Here is a 27,713-nt window from a genome sequence, read left to right as displayed (position 1 = left end):
GCGTCCCAGCTCCTTGGAAATAGTGTGTGTGTGTGTGTGTGTGTGTGTGTGTGTGTGTGTGTGTGTGTGCGCACATTTGTACATGTTCATTTAGCTTGTTAAACTGAAGTAAACTAAATGAACAAACAGTGTTTTATAAGTCACATTATGATATAGTTATTTAAGTGTGTATTCATTAATTGATTCATCATTATTCTTTGCAAATAATCAGCAAGCCAAAGCTCAAGGCACCATCATGTTCAAGGTCATTCCCATCACTGACAGGCCGGTCCACAACCAGTCGATGGTACGTCATTTTCTGCTCCTGTCTTGCGCTTTCACACCCTTGTTTTTTTTAAATATAATTTTTTTTTTTTTTAATTCTGAGTCGCTCTCTCGTCATCTACATTAGCTCTACATGCGGGCCATGACTGACTACAGTCCACAGCAGGACCCCACCATCCCCTGCGTTGATGCTGGTATGAGCTTCAGGAAGGGTGACATTCTGCAGATTGTGGACCAAACCGATGCCCTCTGGTGGCAGGCCAAGAAACTGCCCAGCAACACAGCCTGTGCTGGTCTGGTTCCCTCCACCCACCTGCTGAAACAGTAAGCAGTTTGTCTTTAGTAGGATTTTGTTTTTGTAGCTTTTCCATAATTGTTTTTGTGCTGTAAAAAATGTCAAAGGTGTTCATTATAACATTTCATCACCAGGAATTTTTTGAGGTTGTTTTTGCTTTCATCACAGAACAGCTGTCTTTCCATATTTGTCACCTCAAAGGTGAGGCTTTGCAACGGCATCTGTGTGTTAGCCTGTCTGTGTGTCTGCACAGATCAGCCAGGAGCTATTGAGTCAATCCCTTTACTCCTTCAAGATCATCCAAATGCAGATTTTCCAACTTCAGAGAGATGGGACAATTTTCTACAGTTTCTTTGTTCTGAAGTTAAATGATCTGCCCGCTCATGTCTGCCAAACTGCTACCACACTCTTGAACATTACTGCCAAGATAAGTTAAGGTAGACAATGAAAGCCTAGATATTAAACTTCATCATAATCATCGCCTGCTACCCCTCCTCGTGCATAGTCCAGCGAGAAGAGATTTCCAAGCATCTTTGTATTGGGCTTTCTGCTACAACTGACCCCATTCTTTTAGTGTTAGCTTCAAGGTCTTGGCACTGTGTTTCTGATCCGTCCTCTGTTCCTCTTGCCTTGGGGATTCCACTTAAGCACTTGTTTGGTGATGTCATGAGGCTGTCTCCAGCGCAGTTTCAGGATCTCGTTTTCTGCAGGAAGCTGGATAGTTTTCTGCCAAAGGTTGTGGTTGCTTACAGTGTTTGGTCAACAAATCATCTTCTTGACCTAGAACAATTATGAATCCAGACACTCCAATGCTTCCCTCAGCATTACAAGTAGTGCAGTCAGGGCATGAATTAATTCCACAAAGTTCACAACAATGTGAAGATCAATGAACCTTTATTCACCCACAAAGGCACCTGTAAATAGACTCCATGACTTTTCCCAAAACACAGACCATGCAAGCACTGAACAGAGTAGTAACCAGAACACATCCCTGAAGAATCCCAAAATTCAGTGAGCCAGAGACTCTCTCTACTCCACAAAGTACTCACAATACTTTTGTGTGGGTCATCTGTGGTGTCCTACAACTTATTGGGGATCTTGCACATTCTCAGGATGTTCCAAAGAGCAGCCAAATCAGCCCAGTCCACTGCTTTGGAAAAATTAACATAGAGCTCATTAAAGCCCTGTTGATATTCAGCTAAGATATTTTTCCATGTGTTGCATTTCTGTGGGAATGATCCAGATCACAGGAGCATCAGTGTTAATGATCCAAACCACTAGCTGCATCAGATACATGGTTACTTTTGGGAGTTGGGCTTGGCTTGTTGTCTAATAATGGTTACCATCCAGGACCCAAGGCAGTTCTGTAGAGTAGTGGCTGTGGTGAGCCACATGGGGTGTGCAGCCAGTACATTCTGAGTGCTGGTCCCAAGCACAGATAAATGAGGAGGGTTGTGTCAGGAAGGGCATCTGGTGTAAAACGCATCAAATTTAAAGATGCAGATAACAAATCAAATTCCCATACCGGATGGGTCAAGGCCCGGGTTGACAACGACCAACACTGGTGCTGTTGCCCAACAGGGTGCCGGTGGAAATTGGGCTACTGCTGGGCAAAGAAGAGGAGGAAACCGTGTCCAGAGACAGTGGGAGAAGAGGAAAGCTAGAAGGGTGGAAGTAAGAGTCAGGACTTTGAATGTTGGCAGTATGACTGGTAAAGGGAGAGAGCTGGCTGACATGATGGAGAGGAGAAAGGTAGAGAAAATGTAGGTGGGTGTGTGCAAGTGACCAAGTGGAAGGAAAGTAAGAGCAGGAGTATAGGCAGTGGGTTCAAGTTGTTGTATCATAGTGTGGATACACAGGAAATTTTGCTGAGTAATTTACTCTACTGGGATAGCATTTGATCCCAGTCCAAATACAGTGAATTATATATCACAGAGCTAAACAGTTGAAAATCAATTCTTATTGGAGTAAAACCACTTGCATTGACCAAATGGTGTCGCAGACCGAACGGTCCTCCTTCAGCCCTGCTACCTTCACTGCGCTTACGTCATCAGCCATGGTTCACTGATAATCACCTCTTTTCTGCTTAAAACCACACTCCAGTCATCAAGTATCTCAGCGACAGTCAGATATCTGAAGCTTTTGTACAACAATCCTGTCTGCATAAATTCAGCATTATTCCATAATAACAGATGGAGGAAGCGATCAGACCACCGTGGCTGCACAAGCTGATGGCTGATGCGTTCACTGCGTGTCGGACATTTCATTGTGTCACCGTTTAAAGCCTCTCTTCTGCTTAATACGGCCTTGTTTCTGCTTATACCTGACTTTGGAATGATTCAAGAGGTTTTACCTTGTCGTCTGATGGTTAATAATCCCATTAATCCATTTGATCGCTTTGGGTGGAGAGACTCTGTGTCCCACGGGTGGCTGGGCTCCAGAATGACACATGCACAGTGGAAGCAGGGCGGACCAATGTTTAGGGGGTGGACCATTCAGTCAGTGATAACTGTCGAGCTGATTCACTCTATGATAGAGTGCAATGTACTCTATTTAGACTGGATCAAATGCTATCCCAGCAGAGTAAATTTTACTCAGCAAAATTTCCTGTGTGGGAAGAGAAATCACGTTGGGGTCATTTTAAATGAATGAATGAATTTATTTGGCACACAAACTCAACAATAACAAAAAACTGATACACAAGACAATTCCACAGTGACATGTGTGACCAAAAGGGGGTGAGCAGAAGCAAAGCTTATAAACGCCCACCCCTTATATACATACATACATATATACATACATACATACTCATTACCAACCCCCAGAGCAAGAACACAGGCGACAGTGGTAAAGAAAAACTCCCTCTGATGTTTTGAGGAAGAAACCTCAAGCAGACCAGACTCTTAAGGGGTGACCCTCTGCTTGGGCCATGCTACAAACACATTTAACAACACAAACTCAATTCACTCTTTTAAATGAAGAGTATGTTAAGACTGTGTTGAAGGTTAAGCGAGTGTCTGACAGGGTGATGAGTGTGAAGTTTGAAATCGAAGGGGTGATGATGAATATCATCAGTGCATATGACCCAGAGGTAGGTTGCGAGATGAAGGATATCGAAGACTTCTGGAGTGAGTTAGATGAGGTGGTGGAGAGTGTGCCCAAACATGAAAGAGTGGTGGTAGGAGCGAACTTCAATGGGCATGTTGGCATGTCGGAACAGAAGTGATGAGAAAGTAATGGGTAGATATGGTATCAAGGACAGGAATGTGGAAGGGCAGATGGTAGTTGATTTTGCAAAAAGGATGGAAATGGCTGTAGTGAACACCTACTTTAAGAAAAGGGAGGAGCACAGGGTGACAAATAAGAGTGGAGAAAGGTGCACGCAGGTGGATTGCATTCTGTGTAGGAGATGCAAGCCAAAAGAAATTAGAGACTGTAAGGTGGTGGCAGGAGAGAGTGTCACTAGACAGCATAAGATGGTGGTTTGTAGGATGACTTTAGAGGTGATAAGAAGATAGTGAGAGCTCAACAAAGGACCAGGTGGTGGAAGCTGAAGGAGGAAGAATGTTGTGTGAAATTTCGTGAGCAGGTAAGAGAAGCACTGGATGGACTGGAAGCAGTTTTGGACAACTGGATAAATACTGCAAATGTGGTGAGGGAGACAGCTAGGAAGGCACTGGGTGTGACATCTGGACAATGGAAGGGAGGCAGGAAGACTTGGTGGTGGAACGAAGATGTCCAGGAAAGCATAAGGAGAAATAATTGGCAAAAAGAATTGGGATAGTCAGAGAGATGAAGAAAGTAGACAGGAGTACAGGGACATGTGACGTAAGACAAAAAAGAAGTGGCAAAAGCTAAGGAAAAGGCATTTAGTGAACTGTACAAGAAGTTGAATAGGAAGGACAGAGAAAAGGACATGTACAGATTGGCCAGACAAAGGGACAGAGATGGAAAGGATGTGCAGCAGGTTAGGGTGGTAAAAGATGCAGATGGTAATGTGCTGACAAGTGAGGAGAGTGTGTTGAGAAGGTAGAGGGAATATTTTGAGGAGCTGATGAATGAAGAAAATGAGAGAGAGAAAAGGCTGAATGACATGGAGAGAGTAAATCAGGAATTACAAGGGATAAGTAAGGATGAAGTGAGAGCAGCTATGAAGATGATGAAGAGTGGAAAGGCAGTTGGTCCAGATGACATTCCGGTGGAGGCATGTCTTGCAGAGATAGCAGTGGAGTTTCTAATAAGATTGTTTAATAAAATCTTGGAAAGAGAAAGGATGCCTGAAGAGGGGAGGCGAAGTGTACTGGTTCCTGTTTTTAAGAACAAGGGTGATGTGCAGAGCTGCAGTAACTACAGAGGCATAAAGTTGATCAGACACAGCATGAAGTTATGGGAAAGAGTAGCAGAAGCTAGGAGCAATACAGATGCAATGTTTGCTTTGAGAAAACTGATGGAGAAATATAGAGAAGGCCAGAAGGAGTTACACTGTGTGTTTGTGGATTTAGAGCAGGGGTCACCAACCCTGTTCCTGAAGAGCACCTATCCTGCATGTTTCCAAGTCTACCTACTCAAGTCACACCTGGTGTTTTCCAGCTCTTGATTGGCTGAGCACACCTGATAGAGTTAATTGCCTGGGAGTGGAACAGGGAGAATTAGAAAACATGCAGGGCAGGTGCCCTCCAGGAACAGGGTTGGTGACCCCTGATTTAGAGAAAGCTTATGACAGGATGCCAAGAGAACAGTTGTGGTATTGCACGAGGAAGTCTGGAGTGGCAGAGAAGTATGTGAAGGTAGTGCAGGTCATGTACTAGGATAGTGTGACAGCGGTGAGTTGCACAGTTGGACTGACCGACTCATTCAAGGGGGAGGTGAGTTACACCAAGGATCAGCTCTGAGTCCTTTCTTGTTTGCAATGGTGATGGACAGGTTGACTGATGAGACAGCCAGGAGTCTCCATGGACCATGATGTTTATAGATGACATTGTGATCTGTAGTGAGAGTAGAGAACATGTTGAGTCTAGCCTGGAAAGGTGGAGATATGCTCTGGAGAAAAGAGGAATGAAGGTCAGTAGGAGCAACACTGAGTACATGTGTGTGAATGAGAGGGAGCCCGGTGGAATAGTGCGGTTACAAGGAATAGAAGTGGTGAAAGTAGATGAGTTTAAATACTTGAGGTCAACTGTCCAAAGTAATGGAGAGTGTGGTAGAGAGGCGAAGAAAGACAGGATGGGGTGGGTGGAGAAAGGTGGCAGGAGTGATTTGTGATAGAAGAATTTCTGCAAGAGTGAAGCAAATAGTTTACAAGACAGTAGTGAGACCAGCTATGATGTACAGCTTAGAGACGGTGGCACTAACCAAAAGACAGGAGGCAGAGCTGAAGGTGGCACAGCTGAAGATGTTGCGATTCTCGATGGGAGTGACGAGATCAGAGGGACAGCTCAGGTGAGACGGTTTGGAGACAAAGTCACGGAGGTGAGATTGAGATGGTTTGGACATGTGCAGAGGAAGAACCTAGGGTATATAGGGAGAAAAATGCTGGGGATGGAGCCACCAGGCAGGAGAAGAAGGAGGCCAAAGAGGAGGTTTATGTATGTGATGAGGGAGGACATGCAGGTGGTTGGTGTGACAGGACCAGCTCATGCTCCCTGACTTAATATAATATAAAGTCACACTGTATTACTTTGAATCTGTTGTTGTGACAGGAAACAGAGCGAGTTTTGGTGGTCTCAGTCTTTTCAACCACACACCTGCAATCACACGTGTGAGTTACCTTTTCTCTGAAATACTGTCTTTCTGCAGCTCTGTTTTATAAGTGCATTTAATGTTTTATTTTCACCTTGTGCTATCTGAAGTGACCATTGTAGAAGAAGGTAAGAAAAAACTGATGGGGTCTTGTAACAATATTTCCCATTTTTGCCAGTCAGTTGTGATTACTATTTTGTATAATTTTGTCATTAATTTTTTTTTTTTGTTTGTTTACTTTTTTGCACACAGAGGAAGATCTGATGGCCATTGATGACAGATGTGTTGAAGCAGGTACAGCATCAACTGTAGTTCATTGCTTTATTTTGCAAAACCTCCTGTATCTATTTTCATCTAGTGAAAATGTATTCCCTGTGCTCATGAAGCTTGTACAGTCAAAATGGAAGGCGATGCGATCAAGTACTTTCATGTAAGAAGCATAAAGAACAACAGCAAAAAAAGAACTCAGGAGTAACAATTCACAATGGACCACTGTTGACAGACAGATGAGGAAGTGCTTAAGTAACAGGTGAGATTGACAGCAGGTGGGGAGAAAACTGCAAGCAACTATAAGTGAAGAGAAGAGGAAATCACAAAGCCATGAACCAACATAGAACTTAGAAGTGCCAGAGTGAAAGAACAACATAAACATCTAAGGAAGTGAACAGAACATAAAGACTAATAATCAACACAGAAAAGCCAACTGAACAAAATCAATATGTGAAAGAGTGCAAAAGGAAGACAAACACTACTGACAGAGGTGAATGCAAGGGTGGAACAAGAGGGGCCAGACCACTGACAGAAGAATAAACAAATCTATACAGGACGTAAGACAAAATTAACACATACTCAAAACGTAAAGAAAGACACGACTGAAAACATATAGCATATGAAATACTGAAAGAATTCAAAATTCAATCAACTGAAAACCCCCAAAATACGATAAAACCCTTAAAATCCCAGCCTAACGGGCTGCAGGACAGGATCTCAACAAACAATACACACAATCATCTTGTAACTCACCAAATTGAAGGAGCACATAATGATGATGAGCTTGTTTGGACTTTAACTTTAACCTTCTACCAGATCAGTTGACAAAAACAATGTTACCTATGTAATATCCCAGGTCCATAAGTATTTGTATTATTCCAATTTTTGAAATTTTGCTTCTGTACTTCATCACAATGGAGTTCAAATGAAACAGTCAAGATGTGCTTGTAGTGACAAATTTCAACTTTAATTCAAGGGGTTTTACAAATATAGCACATTAATCATTTAGGAATTATAGCTATTTTATACATGGTTCCTCCATTTACAGAGGCCATAAGTAACTTGACAAACTAAATATTAAAACAAGAGCAAACAGAGATTTCTGACGTCCGCCAGTCCGGATCTGGATAACCTCCAAAATTCAGTGGAGTCTTCCATGGCCTAATATGTATCTGTGGTGAAAATTTGGTGAGAATCTGTGAAGTAGTTTTGACCTAATCCTTCAAAGCCTAATGAAAGTGAATCTTGATCCAGAATCTGGATCCGAATCACCTCCAAAATTTAATGGGTTCTTCTATGGCCTAATATCTATCTGTGGTGAAAATTTTGTCAAAATCTGTTTAGCAGTTTTGGCATAATCCTGCTAACAGACAGACAGACAGACAGACAAATAAACGCAGATCATTTTATTACGCCCTTGACAGATGTAACAAGTCACAGGAAGGGATTGGATTCATGAAAATTTCCAAATCACTGAATATGTCTTTGGAGTACTTTGATTGGTTTTATTTATTTATTTATTTTGGCTTGATGTAAATGAAGTAAACAGCACTGTACCGCATGGTAAATGTATCTGAAGTTGGTAGTTCTCAATAACAGAGTGAAAGTGCAAGACTAGTGAGGGAAGCCACAGTAGAAGCACATCTTGAGTGTTTCTTTTCAACTCCATTGTGGTGGTGTATTGAGGAAAAGTTATAAAAATTCTATCTTTGTCCAATTAATTATGGACCTGACGGCAGAGGTGCCGGATGTGGGAATCGCTTGACCATCAACTAACACATTTGGTGCTGTGTGGAGAAACATGATTCTCACAATGCGGACAAATACCAGACACAGTATACAACAGATGTCAAATTAATGTAAAACTGGAATTATAGAATGAATAGAATGTGTGGCTGGGGATAATACCAAAACTTTTCATTGAAACTGTAAGTTAGTGATGGCAAACGGCAAAGACTTTTCTGAAACATTTCAAAAACTTTGCAACAACCAGCTTTTGGAATATTGTTCAGCTCTGCATGAAAAAGGAAAAGACATCACAAGCTAAATCTAAATATCGACACATACTAGCAGCTACATTGCTTGCTCACAAAGCCTGTCAAAAGCTTGGGTCAGCCTCGACTAATGCAATTACAATTTGGGCTACATGCACATAAATGTGCAGAACAAAAGAAAAACATTTCCTTGTGAGAGGGGGAATTTACTAAGAGTACCTAATTTTCACAAAGCAGAAAGGTTGAGCAGGAGCTGATGGAGATTTTGTTAAATTTGGGGCAATCCAGCCAGTGGGCGGAGCTAGTTTTTGTTAGATGGTGAGATGACAAATTCAATGAATAAAACCTAGTACAGATTCAAGACAAGAAATCTATATTCAAAGTGATGGAAATGTGCACACACTATTTCTCTACATTCATAAAACCATGTGCACAAACATTCCCATTTTGTCAAACTGTGCACCATGCACAAACCTGATCTCCACTCCCACATTCAGTATGCGCATGCATCCTTATTGTACATGTGGTCTGAGGCGTTTTGGCCCATAACTACTGTATGTACTGTCCAAGTAATCATGTAGTTGTAACAGGTGTTTTTAACTGCTGGTAAACAAACTTGATTTATATAGAAATATGTACCTGTGAGTCATTCATTCTCTGTGGTTTTCTTTTTTTGTTTCCAGATGAGGAGGCATTTGAATCTGGTAGGTAAGTCTTTGTTGAGTAAATTCCCTGTGATTTGTTGTCTGAATTCAGTTTTACAATGTGTAGTTTTGAAATGTTATACAAATAATGAATGTTTACGAGTTCAATGGTACGAATATTCCATGAGGTGAAAAATGGAATGTTCCATTCAACTCAGCTTCGCCTCGTTGAATGGAACATTCCATTTTTCACTGAATTAAATATTCGTTCCATTGAAAAAATGTAAAAACATTCATGATTTGTTTTATAGATCCTTGTCATTTGATATTATATTAATTTATAAACAACAGAAAATAGACTTACCTTTCGGTGTGCATCACTGGTGCCTTGACATCAACAGTCCAACATGAACTTTAAATCGGAGTCAAGAATTGTTCTCAGTCAACTTGGAAAAACAGTTAGATAGTTCAGTAATAATTTCGATGATGTTGTCCGTGATGCCATGCAGTGACTTCGTGTACTTCCACACACAAAAAAGAGACCTTGTGTACTTCCTCAGTCCAGCGAAAAATTGCATCAGAAATTTGGCCAGGTTTTCATCCTAACAGCTTTTCATGCCTCCAGACAGCTTGCAGTGTAGTGGATTTGTTTTTGTGTGTGTGTGTTTGAACCATGCTTAGCTAAATACCGCCCCCACTAACATGTGCGTGGGTGGGGTTCAGAGTGTGCAGTGGTACAAAACGTATGGACCCAAATTTGCACTGTAAATGCAACGCAACACATATGGGATGAATAATCCATGTCACGTAACATACAAAGCACCAAGCAAATGACAAGGATCCACTCAGCCGTTATATAAATGACATCAGTAAAGACTTACTGTCTTTGTTTTTAACCCTTGCTGCTCTCACGGGAAACGTCAGAGGAGCTTAGAGAAGGTGAGCATGTGTTTCTCTGCAGAACTCAACCATTAGTATGAGTTTTGAAAGTGAAACAGAGAAGGTGAGATGGATTGTTAGAGATTGTTGTGGAATTATTTGTCTTGAGTGCACATGTGACAGAGGCCAGCAGGAGTCGCTGTGCATGTGGTAGTCAGTAGGTGTCACTCCCCCGACAGCCAAAAGATACTCTGGCAACTCAGGTCAGCACCCGGGTTTTAGCCGACTGGACAGAGCGCCTGCCTCCCATGCCGAAGATTGTGAGTTTGTGTCCTGATGGGAGTGAGTGGGAGGAGTCAAACACAAAACACAGAGCAAGTCGCTACACACACTCCAGTCATTAGTAAGATAAACTGTAGGTTAGAATCCTGGAACCACTGAGCCACAAGTGAACTTTGAAACTTGCTCACAGATAGCATTGTTGCCTCACAGTGAGGAGATTTTGGATGTTTTTCGGTATTATTATTTACCTGCATTCAGTGGCGCCAGCAAAAAAAATTCTAAGGGTGGCTAGTGGGGACTAGGCAAAATCTTAGGGTGGCATACCCAACCAAAAAAAAAAAAAAACCCAAAAAAACTATTTGATATACCGGTGCGGAGGACCCCATTGTGCTCTGTTTCTTATTCTTATTATATTATATATTATTATTATTGTTGTTGTTGTTGATGATGATGATGTCGCTGTTGCTCTTGTTTTAACACTGTTTTCACATTATTAACTGTTGTGATTTAAAATATATTTGCTAAATCCACACAAATCCAATGCGCCCTCATGTGGTGGCTGGGGGGTGGCTCAGAGTAATCTGGTGGTGGCTGTAGCCACCCCCAGCCACCACATGGGGGCGCCACTGCCTGCATTGTCCAGAGCAGGTCTAGGGACTGCTTGACCCTGTGTGCGCCTGTTTCTGTGTGGTTGATTTGTGAGCGAAATCTTGACACAAACTTTGTGCATCAAGGTGAAATTTGATACCTCGTTAAGATCTCAGACATGTTCAGTGTTGGGCCTGTTTTGATTTAAACTGTAGTCATCACATGGCCGAGTCTCTGAAACATTGCATAAAAAGACTTCATGTATCAAAGTAAATTTTGTTGCATAATGTTACCTCACTAAGATCTTGGATAGTCAAAGTGTTGAATATGTTTCAGTTGTAACTGTAGCCACTAGGTAGCAGAGTATTAAAACCTTGTACCTGTGATATCTTGAAAAAGTCTTCGTATATTATAGTGACTCTTGCTCCATAAGGTCACTTCACTAAAATATCAGAAATATTAAACACTGGGTGCAGTTCATTTCTAACTGTGGCCACTAGGAGGCTGAATCTTTGAAATGTTGTTTTCATTAGACAATCTCCGCACAACTGCACTGCAAAAACTGATATTTAAGAAACTAAAAAAAAAGACTTGTCTAAAGAAAATTTGACTTAATTTTTGTCTAAATAAAAAAAAAAAAAATCTTGTTAAGCATTTTTTACAAAAGAAAAAAATGTCTTATTTTTGGGACAATGTATCTCACTTTTTCTTAAGTTTTTTCCAGCTAATAATAAACTGCATTTAACCAGTAACAAGGAAAGGCAATGGATTTCAAATCATCCAAGCAAAGAAATAAGATTGTTTTCCTTATTTTACGACAGAGGCTAATCTTACAACCCCAATTCCAATGAAGTTGGGATGTTATGTGAAATGTAAATAAAAACAGAATACAATGATTTGCAAATCCTCTTCAACCTATATTCAATTAAATACACCACAAAGACAAGATATTTAATGCAGAAAAACTGATAAACTTTCTTGTTTTTGTGCAAATATTTGCTCATTTTGAAATGGATGCCTGCAACACGTTTCAAAAAAGTTGGGACGGGGCAACAAAAGACTGGGAAACTTGATGAACGTGTTGGGAAAGTGTAGTGACACGGACCCACAACAGGGGGCGTAAATGAACGGACAATGGAAGGAGTTAAATTAGAACACTTTACTGTTGTGAATGTCACAACCAAACACAGCAGATTACAGAATGTACACAAGTCAATTAATAAAGGTGTCGTGTGGGCAGGCTCGACGATAGGAGACGCCCGTCTGGAGACGAACCGGAACCACACGATTTCCACCGCCACCGAACCCGAGGGATACTGGAGCCGCCAAGTCCCGAAGTCCCCAGGTGGCCACCGTCTCGGCGTGTCGGATCTGGTACTGCTGGCAGAAAACAAAAACAGTCAAGTGTGGGTGTGTGTGCACCCAGAACAATTATGGTGGGAATTCCACCTCCACCTCTCACTCAATACGTGTTGCAGCGATCCCTCAGAGGAAAAGAGTGCCGTCCTGCACAGCCTCCACAAACTAAGGACCGGTACTCCTGCAAACACTCACAATAGATAGATTTAGAAAATTACCACAAAGGCTGAGGATATTACCTCTTGATGAAGATGATATCTCGGCAATGTGGTGGAGGTGTCTTCCTGCTTTTATTCCAGATGTGGAGTAGATGATCAGTGACAGCTGTCATGGTTGATGGGTGACAGCTGTCACCACGGCTTGTTCCTGGAGGCGGCAGCGCCCTCTCATGCCTGAAGCCCGCACTTCAGGCAGGGCGCCCTCTGGTGGTGGGCCAGCAGTACCTCCTCTTCTGGCGGCCCACACAACAGGACCCCCCCCCTCAACGGGCGCCGCCTGGCACCCAACCAGGCTTGTTCGGGTGGCGACGGTAGAAATCGGCCAGGAGGGCCGGGTCCAGGATGAAGCTCCTCTTCACCCAGGAGCGTTCTTCGGGTCCATACCCTTCCCAGTCCACCAAATACTGAAAGCCCCGGCCCATTCGACGGACGTCCAAGAGCCGGCGTACTGTCCAAGCCGGCTCCCCGTCGATGATACGGGCAGGAGGCGGCGCTGGACCGGGTGCACAGAGGGGTGAGGTGTGATGCGGTTTAATCCTGGAGACATGGAAGACCGGATGGATCCGCAGTGAGGCCGGGAGTCGGAGCCTCACTGCGGTAGGACTGAGGACCTTAAGGATGGTGAATGGTCCGATGAAACGGTCTTTTAACTTGGGCGACTCGACCTGGAGTGGAATGTCCTTGGTGGATAGCCATACCTCCTGCCCGGGCTGATATGCGGGGGCCGAGATATCCTGTTGGGAAAGTGTAGTGACACGGACCCACAACAGGGGGCGTAAATGAACGGACAATGGAAGAAGTTAAATTAGAACACTTTACTGTTGTGAATGTCACAACCAAACACAGCAGATTACAGAATGTACACAAGTCAATTAATAAAGGTGTCGTGTGGGCAGGCTCGACGATAGGAGACGCCCGTCTGGAGACGAACCGGAACCACACGATTTCCACCGCCACCGAACCCAAGGGATACTGGAGCCGCCAAGTCCCGAACTCCCCAGGTGGCCACCGTCTCGGCGTGTCGGATCTGGTACTGCTCGCAGAAAACAAAAACAGTCAAGTGTGGGTGTGTGTGCACCCAGAACAATTATGGTGGGAATTCCACCTCCACCTCTCACTCAATACGTGTTGCAGCGATCCCTCAGAGGAAAAGAGTGCCGTCCTGCACAGCCTCCACAAACTAAGGACCGGTACTCCTGCAAACACTCACAATAGATAGATTTAGAAAATTACCACAAAGGCTGAGGATATTACCTCTTGATGAAGATTATATCTCGGCAATGTGGTGGAGGTGTCTTCCTGCTTTTATTCCAGATGTGGAGTAGATGATCAGTGACAGCTGTCATGGTTGATGGGTGACAGCTGTCACCACGGCTTGTTCCTGGAGGCGGCAGCGCCCTCTCATGCCTGAAGCCCGCACTTCAGGCAGGGCGCCCTCTGGTGGTGGGCCAGCAGTACCTCCTCTTCTGGCGGCCCACACAACAGAACGCTCAAAGAACACCTAATTGGAAACAGGTGAGTGTCATGATTGGGTATAGAAAGAGCATCCCCAAAAGGCTCAGCCCTTCACAAGCAAAGATGGGGCGAGGATCACCACTTTGTGAACAACTACGTGAAAAAAATAGTCCAACAGTTTAAGAACAATGTTTCTCAACATTCAATTGCAAGGAATTTAGGGATTCCATCATCTACAGTCCATAATATAATCAGAAGATTCCAAGAATGTGGAGAACTTTCTACACGTAAGCAGCAAGGCCGGAAACCAACATTGAATGCCTGTGACCTTCAATCCCTCAGGCGTCACTGCATTAAAAACTGACATCACTGTGTAAAGGAGCTTACCGTGTGGGCTCAGGAACACTTCAGAAAACTATTGTCAGTTAACACAGTTTGTCACTACATCTACAAGTTAAAGTTAAAACTCTACCATGCAAAGTGAAACCACACATCAACAACATTCAGAAACACTGCCGCCTTCTCTGGGCCCGAGCTCATTTGAAATGGACAGATGCAAAGTGGAAAGTGTGCTGTGGTCTGATGAGTCCACTTTTCAAATTGTTTTTGGAAATCATGGACCATCCAGATTGTTAGCAGCACAAAGTTCAAAAGCACACATCTGTGATGGTATGGGTGTGTTAGTGCCCATGGCATGGGCAACTTACACATTTGTGATGGCACCATCAATGATGAAAGGTACATCCAGGTTTTGGAGCAACACATGCTGCCATCCAAGCGTCTTTTTCAGGGATGTCCCTGCTTATTTCAGCAAGACAATGCCTAGACACATTCTGCACATGTTACAACAGTGTAGCTTCGTAGTAAAAGAGTGCAGGTAATAGACTGGCCTGCCTGCAGTCCAGAACTGTTGCCCATTGAAAATGTGTGGCGCATTATGAAGCACAAAATACGACAACGGAGACCCCGGACTGTTGAACAACTGAAGTCGTACATCAAGCAAGAATGGGAAAGAATTCCACCTACAAAGCTTCAACAATTAGTGTCCTCAGTTCCCAAACGCTTATTGAGTGTTGTTAGAAGGAAAGGTGATGTAACACAGTGGTAAATATACCACTGTCCCAGCTTTTTTTAAATATGTTGCAGGAATCCATTTCAAAATGAGCAAATATTTGCACAAAAACAATAAAGTTTATCAGTTTGAACATTAAATATCTTGTCTTTGTGGTGTATTCAACTGAATATAAGTTGAAGAGGATTTTCAAATCATTGTATTCTGTTTTTATTTACATTTTACACAACATCCCAACTTCACTGAAATTGGGGCTGTACAATTTTGCTCTGAAACATAAAAAAAATATAAAGTTTCTTGTTTCATTTTTGTTCCTAGCAAATACCAAAAGTTTCTGGTTTTCTTTTTCGTTCAAAGCCTTGATTGTAAGTGTTGTTTGGCCACCTTAAATGCTACAGATTAGATCAAAATTGGCTTCGGTCTCATACTCTATTAGGAGCTACACCGCCAGCTGTCATTCATAAATACCAGGCTCCCACTTCACCGTGTTGCAGATCATAGTCCTGATTTCATTCAGTTAAATTCGAGCGTTAATAATTGTTTATTCTGATTGCAGCCTTTACTAATTCATGCTTCACCTTGCTCAGTGTATTCCACCAGCCTGACTCCTGCCTTTGCATCCGCTCATCCACTTCATGTCATAGAATCTGGGGATAAATACCAACAGGCCTCAGGGCTTACACAGGACGCACTTTTCTCTTCTTGTTCATGAGTTACTGTATTTGTTTGATTCAGCAGCTTTGGTGATGATATACAACACTATTGGACAGATTTATTCATTTTGTAAATGTATTTATTTATGCACAACTGTCATGAATTTCATAATGTTTTCCTCCACTGTGCATATTTTCCTCTCTACTTCCGTCCATGTCGTATTAGAGGATGACGACTTCAACATTAATACTGAAGGAATCTATTTATGTAAGTTTTGAAAGTATTTTCAAGAGTTGTACAACAAATGTCCACCTTTGTCAAATGGTTATAAATAAATAATGCACATTTTCAAGTTGTTATATATCTCTGTATTGCACTGTATGATTTAAAATTTGCCCCAACTATATTATTAAATATTATTTATTGTCTTAAAAAAAAAATCCAGTGTTCTTTACATTTGAGGCTTCAAGGTTACATTCAGAACTGTCAAACTAAGTGTTCCTCAACTCTGCACGTCAGGTAGGCAAACACTACTTATTGACTCATCTTCAACGTTAACATAAAATTATCAAAGAAATAATAGTTAATATATTTATGGGGGGGGGTCCAACTAAAATATGAAAGTCTTGACCCAAGCTGAATATAACCTTAAGGCCTCACCTGCACACACACACACACACACACACACACACACACACACACACACACACACACACACACACACACACACACACACACACACACACACACACACACACACACACACACACACACACACACACAGTATGTTGATATGATCAGTTTAGTGGGTTTCCGTCCCCTGCAGCAGGCTTTAGGAGCAGCATGCGTCTGTGTCGGCGGCGGTCCAGCAGCACCAGCCAACCAAACTGTAACACTCACAGCCCCAGGGGCTGCTGCGGTGACCTAACCAGCCCTTATGAGGAGGTGGTGCGCTACCAGCGGCACCCACAGGATGCACACCGCCTCATTGCCCTCTTAGGTACAGTCATTCTTGGTGCTCTGTTACCACTTGTCATGATTCATTCATTTTCTACCGCTTCTCCGAGTCCGGGTCGCGGGCAGCAGCAGGCCAAGCAGCTCAACCCACACTTCCCAATCCTCAGCCAAATCCTACAACTCTCACCGGGGGTCAGAATCGAATTTATTGCCAAGTAAGATCTCACATACAAGGAATTTGATCTGGTGTCATTGTTGCATAAACAACAATAAAAAGAAAAGGAAAAAATCCACTTCATCCACTTCTGTAAGACGTGAAAGAGTCAAATAGACAAATAATAGTCAAATAAATATAACATAGTGGAACGGGGCTCTGCAAAAACATGCAGATGTACGCAGATGTTGATCCCAAGACATTCCCAAACCAGCTGGGAAATATAACCCCTTCAGCATGTCCCATGTCTTCTCTGGGGCCTATTCCCAGCTGGACATGTCTGGAAGATCTCCTTAGGGAGAAGACCAGGGGGCGTTCTGACCATATGCCAAAACCACCACAACTGGCTCCTTTTGATGTGACCTCCCTCGGGATTTGAGAGAAGCATCTTCACAGGTGTGAGTTAAAGGCTGTCTGGACAGGTTCTTCCACCAAACATTCCCAGAAACCTCTCACCACACGTTTAGGTGTTCCAGGTTGCTTCGGTTTGCTCACCCTGCCATCTGACCCACTCATCGCCAGGTGGTGTCCAGTTGACAGCTCTGCCCCTCTCTTCCCCCGAGTGTCCAAGACACACTGTCACAGGTCTGATGACACGATTACAAAATTGATCATCGACCTTTGGCCTAGGGTCCTCATCATAATGTGAAAACTAAAGCGGCACTTGAGAAGGTGTGCGTCAATGTATGCTGTATATTTATCTTGATTTGTGGAAGATGCTGAAATAAGAGTTTGGAGTTGAAATATTACTTCTGTTTCCAGGAGTTTATTTTACACTTTGTCCTCCTTCAGGTCCATCTGGAGTGGGTGTGAATAAACTCCGGAAGCGACTGATTGAATTGAACCCAAACATCTTCCAGGGAGCAGTGCCTCGTATGTACCAGCTGCTATCATTTTTCATGTTACCGTTGAGCAAATATGATGCTGGAGTTCACTGTTGATATAAGAACTAGAACTGCACACAGAGAAACAGACCTGGGAACAGAAACAAGTGCCAGCAAGCTTAAAAACATCATCCAGCTTCATGTTTTGACTGTTAATGCGACATACAGGGATCAAATGTCAAGTTATCTTTTTAACTTGACCTTTGATCCCGTTAGTGTTCCTTTAGTCCGTACAGTGGTGACACATATGAAGTGTTTCTGATTTCCTTTACCAGACACAACAAGAACACCCAAAGTATATGAAGAGTCTGGCAGAGAATATTACTTCACCAGCCGAGAAATCTTTGACAACATGGTACACAACAACAGGTACAAGTGTGAATTTGTCAGTAATCAATGAATGAAGTGAAGATATTTGCAATTACAAATGCATTACAAGCTGAACTACATATAAATGATCCATAAATCAAGAACTGATCAATACTAGATTATAGTACCCGTGGGTATGATAGCAGAAGGGGCTGCGGTAATCTGACCTTTGAGTCCAATACAACGTTTGGTAGAAATCAGCCTCTGGATTGTTCAGATACATGTTTAACATGACCTGTATCTGATCTGAACAGTCACACTGAGACAAATCAGATATAAATCAGAACCAGGACAACGTGTGCAAACGGTTCTACTCTGATTGGGGGGGAGATGGGACCTGTTCATATGTATCAGAAAATACCAGCTCTGTGGCACAAACAGACAAATAAACAAACACGTAAACATGAAAATTTGACAAGAATTGTGATATAACTATGATTATTATAGACTCTTTCTTTTTTAGCGATTCTGAGGTGAAAATAAAACTGTTGATTCATTTTCTGCCGCCTATCGGGGTCCAGGTTGCAGTGGCAGCAGACTAAGCAGCTCATCCCATGCTTCCCTATCTTCGGCCAAGTTCTGTAACTCTTCCTGTGGTATCCCAAACCAGCTGGGAAATATAATCCTTCCACAGTGTGTCCTGGATTTTTGCTGAGGCTTCCTCCCAGTTGGACATAGCTGGAAGATCTCCCGAGGGAGATAACAAGGGGGCATCCTCACCAGATGCCCAAACTACCTCAGCTGGCTCCTTTTCGATGTGAAGAAGCAGCAGCTCTACTCCGAGTCCCGCACGGATAGTCAAGCTGCTCACCCTGCCCAGGGTTGTAAACCAAGATACCTGAAGGAGGAATCTCATTTCCGCCGCTTGTATCCGCAACCTTATTTTTTTGGTCATCACCCAAAGCTCATGCCCATAGGTGAGGATAGGACCATAAATTGACTGGTAAATTGAGAAACTCGCCTTCTGGCTCCACTCCTTCTACACCACAATGGTTCGCCCCAATCCGTCTCTTGATCTCATGCTCCAGTTTACCCCCACTCATGAATAAGACTCTGAGATACCGAAACTCCTCCATCTGGGGAAATAACTCTCCCCTGACCCAGTGTGGACAATCCATGTTTTCCGACAAAGGACCATGGACTCAGATTTGGAGGTGCTGATTCTCATCCCAGTCGCTTCACTCTTTCTCATACCTGCTGAGTGCACCTCTGAGGTCACTGCTTGATGAAGCCAACAGATCCACACCATCCACGAGGGCGTTTTATGTGGATAACAGTTTTGGGCAGGCTGTGATGATTAATCCAGCTCAAAGGATGCAACAGGTCAGATTAAAAGACTTCATTTTACTCAGTGTGCCACTTTGTAAAGTTCTCACTTCTGCCGCTACATTGATTAGCTCCTTACACCGGTTATGCGCATGCTGCACATCATCTTCTCCATTTTTTGTGGGAGTGTTACAGCACAACTTACAGGCCTGGCATATATACTACACTGTTTTCAGGGGATTTGTGTATATGCAGAAAGGGTGACGTGTTTATGGAGTACTTTTTGAAAATGACAAAGGAAAACATTGTATCAATGCCAGTGTCAGTGACAAGGCCTTAGTTTATCATTTTAAATAAGATCTAAAGCTGATCTTCGAGCACCGTCATGCTCTAAATTTCTGGGGAGAGGACATCAGAGGGCTGTCAATCAGTCCTCTGATGTCTTTAATTTTATATATGGTTATTTGAAACATTTTGAATACATCAAGCTGATTGTCCTAAATTGGAGGCTGGTGTATGTTTTTGCTCAATGGTCATTGTGATGTCTCCACTGCTGGAGTTGGACAAACTAATGGGGTGTTGTCTGTTGTATCTTAAAATGACAAGAAAAAAAAAAAGAAAAAGTTCTTTCCTTATGTGGGATGGAAACCCACTAATTTAATTATGTTAGAAATTTCTTTATCAATTAGTTCCATTCTACTGGATCTAATCAATTCCCTTGTGATGTTCAACAGGTTTCTGGAGTATGCAGAGTCTAAAGGAAACCTGTATGGCAGCAGTGTGGAGTCAGTGAGAGACGTTTTAAGCAGCGGAAAGATCTGTGTTATTGATATTGAGCCTCATGTAAGTCCAACATAAACACCTTTTGACATGTTGAATGTGCATTCTGGTGGATTATCTTTATGCAAGAGTGGCTGTTAAATGTGACCATCAAAGGTTAGAATGTCACAGCTGGTGTTCCCTCCAGTCAGAGTAGGCCAGGTATGGAGGCATGTGCTTGTTCCATTTGTCGCCACATCTACCACACCATGAAACTCCCTTGTGTGCTGGTTGGCATCCACCCAGGTAGACGATGAGTCCTTCCCCAGCTCCTGAACATAGACATCTATCTATCACAGCCAGGTGATACTGGTTGGTGGGCAACTCAACGGTGAGCCACCTGTGCAGCACTTCATGCTCAGAATGCTGCACATGGTGTCTCCCCACCATCAGTTAGAATGGAGCAGAAGACTCCTAAAGATTCAGGCTTTATTTCTCTTGTAAAGGTATTGGAATTGCTAAACAACGGCAGGTCGGTTATGATGTCTATCAACTTACTGGGAATCCCACAAAACCTTGATTGTCCCTCAGAGAAACCCCATCAACCAAATAAAATTCTTTGAGACACAAAGTGGCTTGCAAAAGTATTCAGCCCCTTGGTATTTCATGCATTTTTAATTTGTTTATAGAATTTCAAATGCAAAAATTAAATCAGGCTTCTCAATATAAAATTTTTTAAATATCTTCCTTAGAGTCAAACTGAAAGTAAATCTCTACAACATGATATAAATTAATTAAAAATATAAAAGCCAAGATGATGGGTTGCATAAGTAATCAGCCCCTTTTGTATAATACCTGTAAATAATCAGTTTAATTGCCAGTTTTCTTCAGATAAGTCAGGAGATGGATACATGAACATTTCCAAGTCACTAAATATGTCTTGGAATTTATTTACATAAATTATGAAGAAATACAAACAGTATGGCACTCTATGGTATTTTTTTTTTTTTACCTTTATTTAACCAGGTAAGTTATTAAGAAAAAAAAAAATTCTTATTTACAATAACGACCTGGAATAAATCTGTGTGGGGTAGACAGTTCTCAAAAACTGAGTGACTGTGCAAGAAGGAGAAGAGTGAGGAAAGCCGCCAAAACACCCAGATGACCCAGAAGAGGTTACAAGCTTCTGTGGCTGTGATTGGAGAAATTGTGCCTAGTGCATGTTTTGCATTTTGTACCCCCAAATATACAGCTTCATGATGAAGTGATACAGAGGAGGGTTTTATTAAAAAGAAGACCTGAAAGTTGAGCTAAAATTTGCCAGAAGGTACATCTGAGATGCAAGCCTGGATGTGATGTTTTGGTGAAAGAAACCAGCACCCACAACGTGTGTGTTACAGTCCCTCCTGCTGCCACAATGGGTGTGTCCAATCCCACTCACACCCACGAAACGCTAAGCACACAATTATAGAGATACATTGATTTTGTGTGTTCTCCCGTTCCACGGGAATAAACACATCATTTAGGCTTATTAATAAAGAAATTCATGGATTGTTTGTTTCATTGAATCCCTGGCCTGTATATCTTTTGACGCACTGATCAGGAATAGCGTTGCTATTTTGTTGTTTTCAGTGACAGTTCAGTTCAATACAACCCTATAAGGGCATGCAGCAACTCGCTGTGCTGTGACAAAGAGAGCGAGAGACAGACTCGCTGTGCTCCGCTGTCTCTCTCTTTCTTTGCTCCTGTAATGTCCTCTGCTCCTGTTAAAATACTTGAGATGAAAGTAGCGTGTGGACACACAATTTACACTATTCTCCTTTGTTGACTGAGTCATCTTATCACTTCTGTTCCTGCAGTGTTTATTTTTAGCTGCCCACTCCCATCCACAGCGACGTTCTGTCCACCTGCTCCTGCAACATTTGTGTTAGGTCCCACGGGACCCATTCCCAATGCTTCCCTCTACTCTGCAGCTCTACTGTCACCATCAACAAAGAGAAAACACATGAATGATAACAAAAACATATTTGAATGCGCACATGCCCAAATGTGCCCGTGTTGGTTTTCGTTCAGAACAGTTATATAAATATACTGTTTAACCACCAAGCAGCCACCCATCGCGCGCTGCGCCAGCCTGCCTGTTCCCATCCTGACACAATGCATTTGGCATTCCATATGATTTGAACATTGATGGAATGAAATTGTTTCCTATTAACAAAAGCAAATTCATCATGTGATGGTGCCTTGATAGCAATATGTGTGCACTCCTGACCGTTCGGCCAGCTCCCACTGGAATGCCCCTGTAGCCAAGAAGCCCAGCGTCAGCGTGGTCAGCACCTGTGTGGGCACAGACAGCCCCCGGCTCCTTGCCGTATTGCGCTCTGGGCCAGCTGCAGTTCTGCACACAACTCCAGTAACAGTGGCCTTGGTAATTGAAATTGTCTTATAAGCCAATTATCTTCTTTTGCAAGTAAATCCTCGTGTTCCCTGAAGACACACTCACGTCGTGTGGCACCATTTGCAAGGTCCTCTGACAACACTAACGGAGCCACTGTTAGTGCCATTTTACGCATCACTTTGCACATGCTTTTATGTCCACCCATATAACTGCGAACACGTGGGCGTGTTAATTGCTCATCAGTGTGTCCCTGATGTGCGCATCACTCTGATGGCTTCATGTTTTCATACTATTGACGGTTTCCCAGCATCAGCTCTACATGTCGGCAGTGGACAATAGCTGTAGAAACGTGCGTATGCAGTCATGATTTTTGCGTGACACATGGCACATTTCCACGCTCATTTCACTTTTGATACATCTGAACGTTAGTGTGGAGACGGACATATGCCACATTTTTGTGCATACACAGCCTTTGTACATGAGGCCCCTAGAGAAAAGTATCTCTGTGGTACTGGTGTTGAAAGAGTTCAGCCCTAGTACCACAGAGTATCACTTAGAATACAGATACAAAGCTGTACATTTGCAACCTTGCATACAAATTTGAATAATTGTTGAATTTTTGTTCATAACTATATAGAACATGAGGCTCGTCAGGAAATAACATTAAGATTATCAAATATTTTCAGAATGTTATGAGCTTCCTAAAAGGAAAATTAGAAAGTCTTTGCATAATGGTTATTGTGATAACCACTAGGAGGAATTTGTGTTGTAGGTCAGTATGTAGATGTTTTCTAGAATCCTTCATCTCGGCCCACCAAGAATGAAGCAGGTTATGAGTTCAAAGGTTCTATTTGGTCAAAGTTATGTTGTTTTGCTAAGCTATAGTTGTCTAAATTACAATATCTATCAAAAATACTACTCACAAAACATGTTTTTAGTAAAAAGTTTGGTGTGTTGAAAGTTATTCTTTCTGTAATGTGTTGTTGCTGGGAGCAGGCCATTCAGGCAGTGAGGACCCATGAACTGAGAGCCTACATTATCTACGTGAAGCCCCCAACACTGGAGCGACTCAGACAGACCAGACAGGAGTCCTACATCACCACCGACTACTACATCACACGGCCGTTCAAAGTGAGTCCAGAAGATGTCTCTTTCCTGCTGTGCTAAAGTCCTATGTAGCTTTTGGGAAATATTTTTGAGAGCAGCAATCATCACATCTTCCAGCCCACCTTTCTGAATTTCTTACCTCAACCAAGGAGGGTGTGTTTTTGTATTTGTTGGTCAGCCTATACAACCTGTGTTATCCAGTGATTAAAGTTTTTCAAAAATTATCCGGTTTCTAGGTGTGCAGCATACTGCTGATACTCAGCACAGATAATTTATCATCACGTTTAACGCTTAGGTTGTTGGTTTGTGTTGGGTGTTGTTACCATCATCCAAGGTTGGCATCAAGCACAGTGTCTTGAATAAATGTTCAGGGTCACCACAGCTGTTCCAAAAGATGTCCATCCCAATGTAACTCCAGATGTATAAGGAGAATGGGTATGGTGTATGGTGTATGGTGGCTGATAAGGACCATAGCACTCCCAAATTAAGACAGCACAATATGAGAAAATCCATGCAAAAAACAAACAACAACAAAAACACTTGCTGACACTGACAGGTACCGTTGTAGTTGCATCAAAAATGGTTTGCAGATTGAAAAAAAAGGTTGTAAACATAGAAAATACAAACAAATATAACCTGCAGCACATTCAACAATTTCATAACCTCCACCAACAAAATGAGGTAATGAGGGGCAAAAACACAACCTCTGCCAATTTCGTTGGCGGAGGTTGTGTTTTTGACCATGTTTGTTTGTTTGTTTGTTTGTTTGTGTACAGCCTGGAGCACACAATTTTTCATGTATCATTATGATTTTTTTTTTTAACTGAAGATTCATATCCTGATAGGCAAGAACTGATTAAATTTTCAAGGTCATAGGTCAAAGGGCAAAGTCAGGAAAAAATCTTGGAAAAATCCCTATCTAACATTGAATGAATTTTCAAAAATTCCTAACTCAAAAAAGATCAAATTTCTTTCATATCTGAGAGTGTTATGTAGGATGGTATACTTTACCGCCTGACACAGTTTGATCTGAATCTGATCCGGATTGTGGATTTTGTGGATATTTGAATTTAATATTGAAAAGCCCATTTGCATTTTGCATTATATCTCAATCAAAACTGCTTCAATCGCTCTCATTTGTGACAGTGAGGTGCAAACTGGCACTCAAAATGAAAAGACCAAGTTTGATCCGCATCTGATCCGTATTGCTGATTTAGTGGATATTTCATTTTGAAATTGAAAAGGCTGTTTGATCTATACATATTTTGCATTATATCTCAATAAAAATGCTTCTGTCACTCATGTTTGATAGTGAAGTGCAGACGAACAGCCTCTATCAAATGATAAGATTTGATCTGGATCTGACCCAGAGTGCCAGCCTGCTCCTCCATGTCAAATACAAAACGAGTGTTAGTGGAGGTCTGCGCTCTACGAGCTCGGTGCTCTCCTTACACAATGTGTCTGCTGTAAATTCAGACAACATACACAAAACTCAGATACACTACAAAGATCCACAACACAACAGAAGTACTAACAACTTGAAAAGAGGTTTTTGCCCAAAGGACTATCTGATGAACTGCTCACATCATCACGGTGCATCACTCATTATATCTATCTGGTCGGTAGAACTAAGTTCATCAATTTACTTTATTGCTGATTCAACTCTTATTTTTTATGGTTTATTATTACCTCCGCCAAGGAGGTTATGTTTTCTGTCGCGTTTGTTTGTTTGTCTGTCTGTCAGCAGGATAACTCAAAACGTTTTAAATGGATTTTGATGAAATTTTGTGGAGTGGTTGGAAATGACAAGAGGAACAAGTGATTAAATTTTAGTGGTGATCCGGATCACGATCCGGATCCCGATGCTAACACATTAGCATGTCTATGGCATTTTCCATGTTAAAAGTTAGCATTAAGCAGTTGCAGCTGTCATCACGTTCGGGTGCATTTGTTTTCAAATTGTAATATTTCTTAAATTTATTTTTGTTCATATATTAATAATCTGATTATTATATACAATTTTAGACAAAGAGACAAAAAGAAATAGATCACTGTGCCAAGGAGGGAATCTCTTTAGGGTCAGTGACCCTATGGCCGTGTTTAGAGAATAAATGTTAAAAAATTCATATATTTGCAGTTTAGTTGAATAATAAATTGAATTTTGTCTCTTATTTGTTTTTGTCTATAAGCACATGCAATATCAGTATCAGTGCTCAGATGACAGTAGCTTCTGGGAAAGGTGCAAGTTGCAATAAACTGTGATGCCAAGCGCTAAGGATACATGCTATCCAGTCACAGCAGAGGAAACTTTTTTACTACTGAGCAAACATCATTGTTAGACTTTTTTAGGTTCAATGATTCCACGGCGTGTAGATGTTATGCAGTCAGTGACCCCATGGCCTTGGTGGAGGTTTGCACTCTCTGAGTGCTTCTAGTTTTATTTGTGATACACTGAATAGTAGAACTCAGTTAAAGTGTTTCAGTCAGAAACCTCCTTTTGTGTTGTTAGTACTTCCATCGTGTACAAAGCATTTCTGTATTTTGGTGCATCGTCTGAATTTGGGTTATATTGAAATGAATGAATCCAACTTTTTAAGCTTTATTTCACTCTGACAGGATGAGGACTTCCAGGAGATGGAAGAAACTGCGAGGAGAATGGAGGCCCATTATTGGCAGTTCTTTGATCATGTGATTGTGAACGATGACTTGCAGGACTCCTGCATTCAGCTGCTGACTGCGGTGAAGAAGGCCCAGGAGGAACCACAGTGGGTACCTGCCAGCTGGATTCGACCTGCTGCGGAGTCGTAACTTTGGCGGCGTTCACAGTCTGCACAATTCTGCATTAAAGGAATGAGATGTCCTCCAACCAACAGCAGATAGTTTATTACTGTTCCTCTATATTTCTTGTGTTAATATCATTTGTCTGTTTTGTTATAGCAGAAAGAAAAGTGCCAAAAGCCAAAACTCAGATCTGTGTTTAGTAAACTACTGTATCACAACCAAGTACTCTGGTTTTCCAACATGTTGAAGCACAGCAGTGACATTTTGATATTTATACGGCTGGGATGAGGATCAGCACCTCTAAATCTGAGGCCATGGTTCTCAGCAGGACACCGATGGATTGCCTACTCCAGGTAGGGAATGAGGTCTTGCCCCAAGTGAAGGAGTTCAAGTACCTCAAGGTCTTGTTCACAAGTGAGGGGACAATGGAGCGTGCATTCGCTCTACCGTACTGTTGTAACAAAAAAGGAGCTGAGCCAAAAGGCGAAGCCCTCAATCTACTGGTCAATCATTGTTCCTACACTCACCTATGGTCATGAGGGTTGGGTCACGACCGAAAGAACTAGATCACGGGTACAAGTGGCCAAAATGGGTTTCCTCAGGAGGGTGGCTGGTGTCTCCCTTAGAGATATGGTGAGAAGCTCGGTCATCCGTGAGGAGCTCGGAGTAGAGCTGCTGCTCCTTCATGTTGAAAGGAGCCAGCTGAGGTGGTTTGGGCATCTGATAAGGATGCCCCCTGGGCACCGCCCTAGGGAGGTGTTCCAGGCATGTCCGGTTGGGAGGAGAATCCAGGGAAGACCCAGGACTAGGTGGAGAGATTACATCTCCACACTGACTGAACACCTCGGTATGCCCCAGTCAGAGGTGGTCAATGTGGCCTGGGAAAGGGAAGTTGGGGTCCACTGGTGAAGTCGTTGCCCCCACGACCAGGTCTCAGATAAGTGGTTGAAGATGAGTGAGTGTGAGTTATCAAACGCGACAAAAATAAATAAGAGCAACAACAAAGATTTCTCTACATTGATTATAGACCTGCAGCGGGTCTGTAATCAACTTTTCTGCAGCGCGGATTTGCTTTGAACCTTGTCTGTGAGTAATATTTAATATTTTTATGTTAAACCGACCTGTTATGATCTTCTGAAACAGTTGATAGATGTATTTTATAACTTAAAAACTGTACCGATGCTAACGCGTTAGCATGTCTATGGCGTTTTCACTGTTAAAGTTAGCATTAAGCTGTTCACATCAGCACGTTTGTGTTGATTTGT

At 42.3% G+C, this 27,713-nt stretch overlaps 1 protein-coding gene across 2 annotated transcripts in view; it reads left to right on the top strand.

Annotated features, from left to right (window-relative positions):
* Window positions 1-26,798, top strand: part of mpp4b (membrane protein, palmitoylated 4b (MAGUK p55 subfamily member 4)) — a 73,960-nt gene extending 47,162 nt beyond the window's left edge. Inside the window, exons 8-21 of one of the 2 annotated variants that reach the window (XM_034174846.1) lie at window positions 212-286; window positions 392-588; window positions 6,259-6,317; window positions 6,409-6,426; window positions 6,551-6,592; window positions 9,246-9,266; window positions 10,131-10,145; window positions 15,939-15,980; window positions 16,540-16,713; window positions 17,677-17,757; window positions 18,044-18,137; window positions 20,138-20,246; window positions 23,557-23,691; window positions 26,284-26,798. In XM_034174846.1, the coding sequence (XP_034030737.1) occupies window positions 212-286; window positions 392-588; window positions 6,259-6,317; window positions 6,409-6,426; window positions 6,551-6,592; window positions 9,246-9,266; window positions 10,131-10,145; window positions 15,939-15,980; window positions 16,540-16,713; window positions 17,677-17,757; window positions 18,044-18,137; window positions 20,138-20,246; window positions 23,557-23,691; window positions 26,284-26,475 (1,254 nt within the window). In that variant the 3' untranslated portion in view covers window positions 26,476-26,798. The remainder of the gene's footprint in view (window positions 1-211; window positions 287-391; window positions 589-6,258; window positions 6,318-6,408; window positions 6,427-6,550; window positions 6,593-9,245; window positions 9,267-10,130; window positions 10,146-15,938; window positions 15,981-16,539; window positions 16,714-17,676; window positions 17,758-18,043; window positions 18,138-20,137; window positions 20,247-23,556; window positions 23,692-26,283) is intronic. The other variant, XM_034174855.1, reaches the window with a different exon arrangement.
* The last annotated feature ends 915 nt before the right edge of the window (window positions 26,799-27,713 follow it).

The sequence above is a fragment of the Thalassophryne amazonica genome, chromosome 1, assembly GCF_902500255.1.
Source record: "Thalassophryne amazonica chromosome 1, fThaAma1.1, whole genome shotgun sequence".
Classification (NCBI taxonomy): Eukaryota; Metazoa; Chordata; class Actinopteri; order Batrachoidiformes; family Batrachoididae; genus Thalassophryne; species Thalassophryne amazonica.
This window is presented reverse-complemented; position numbering and strand designations above follow the sequence as displayed.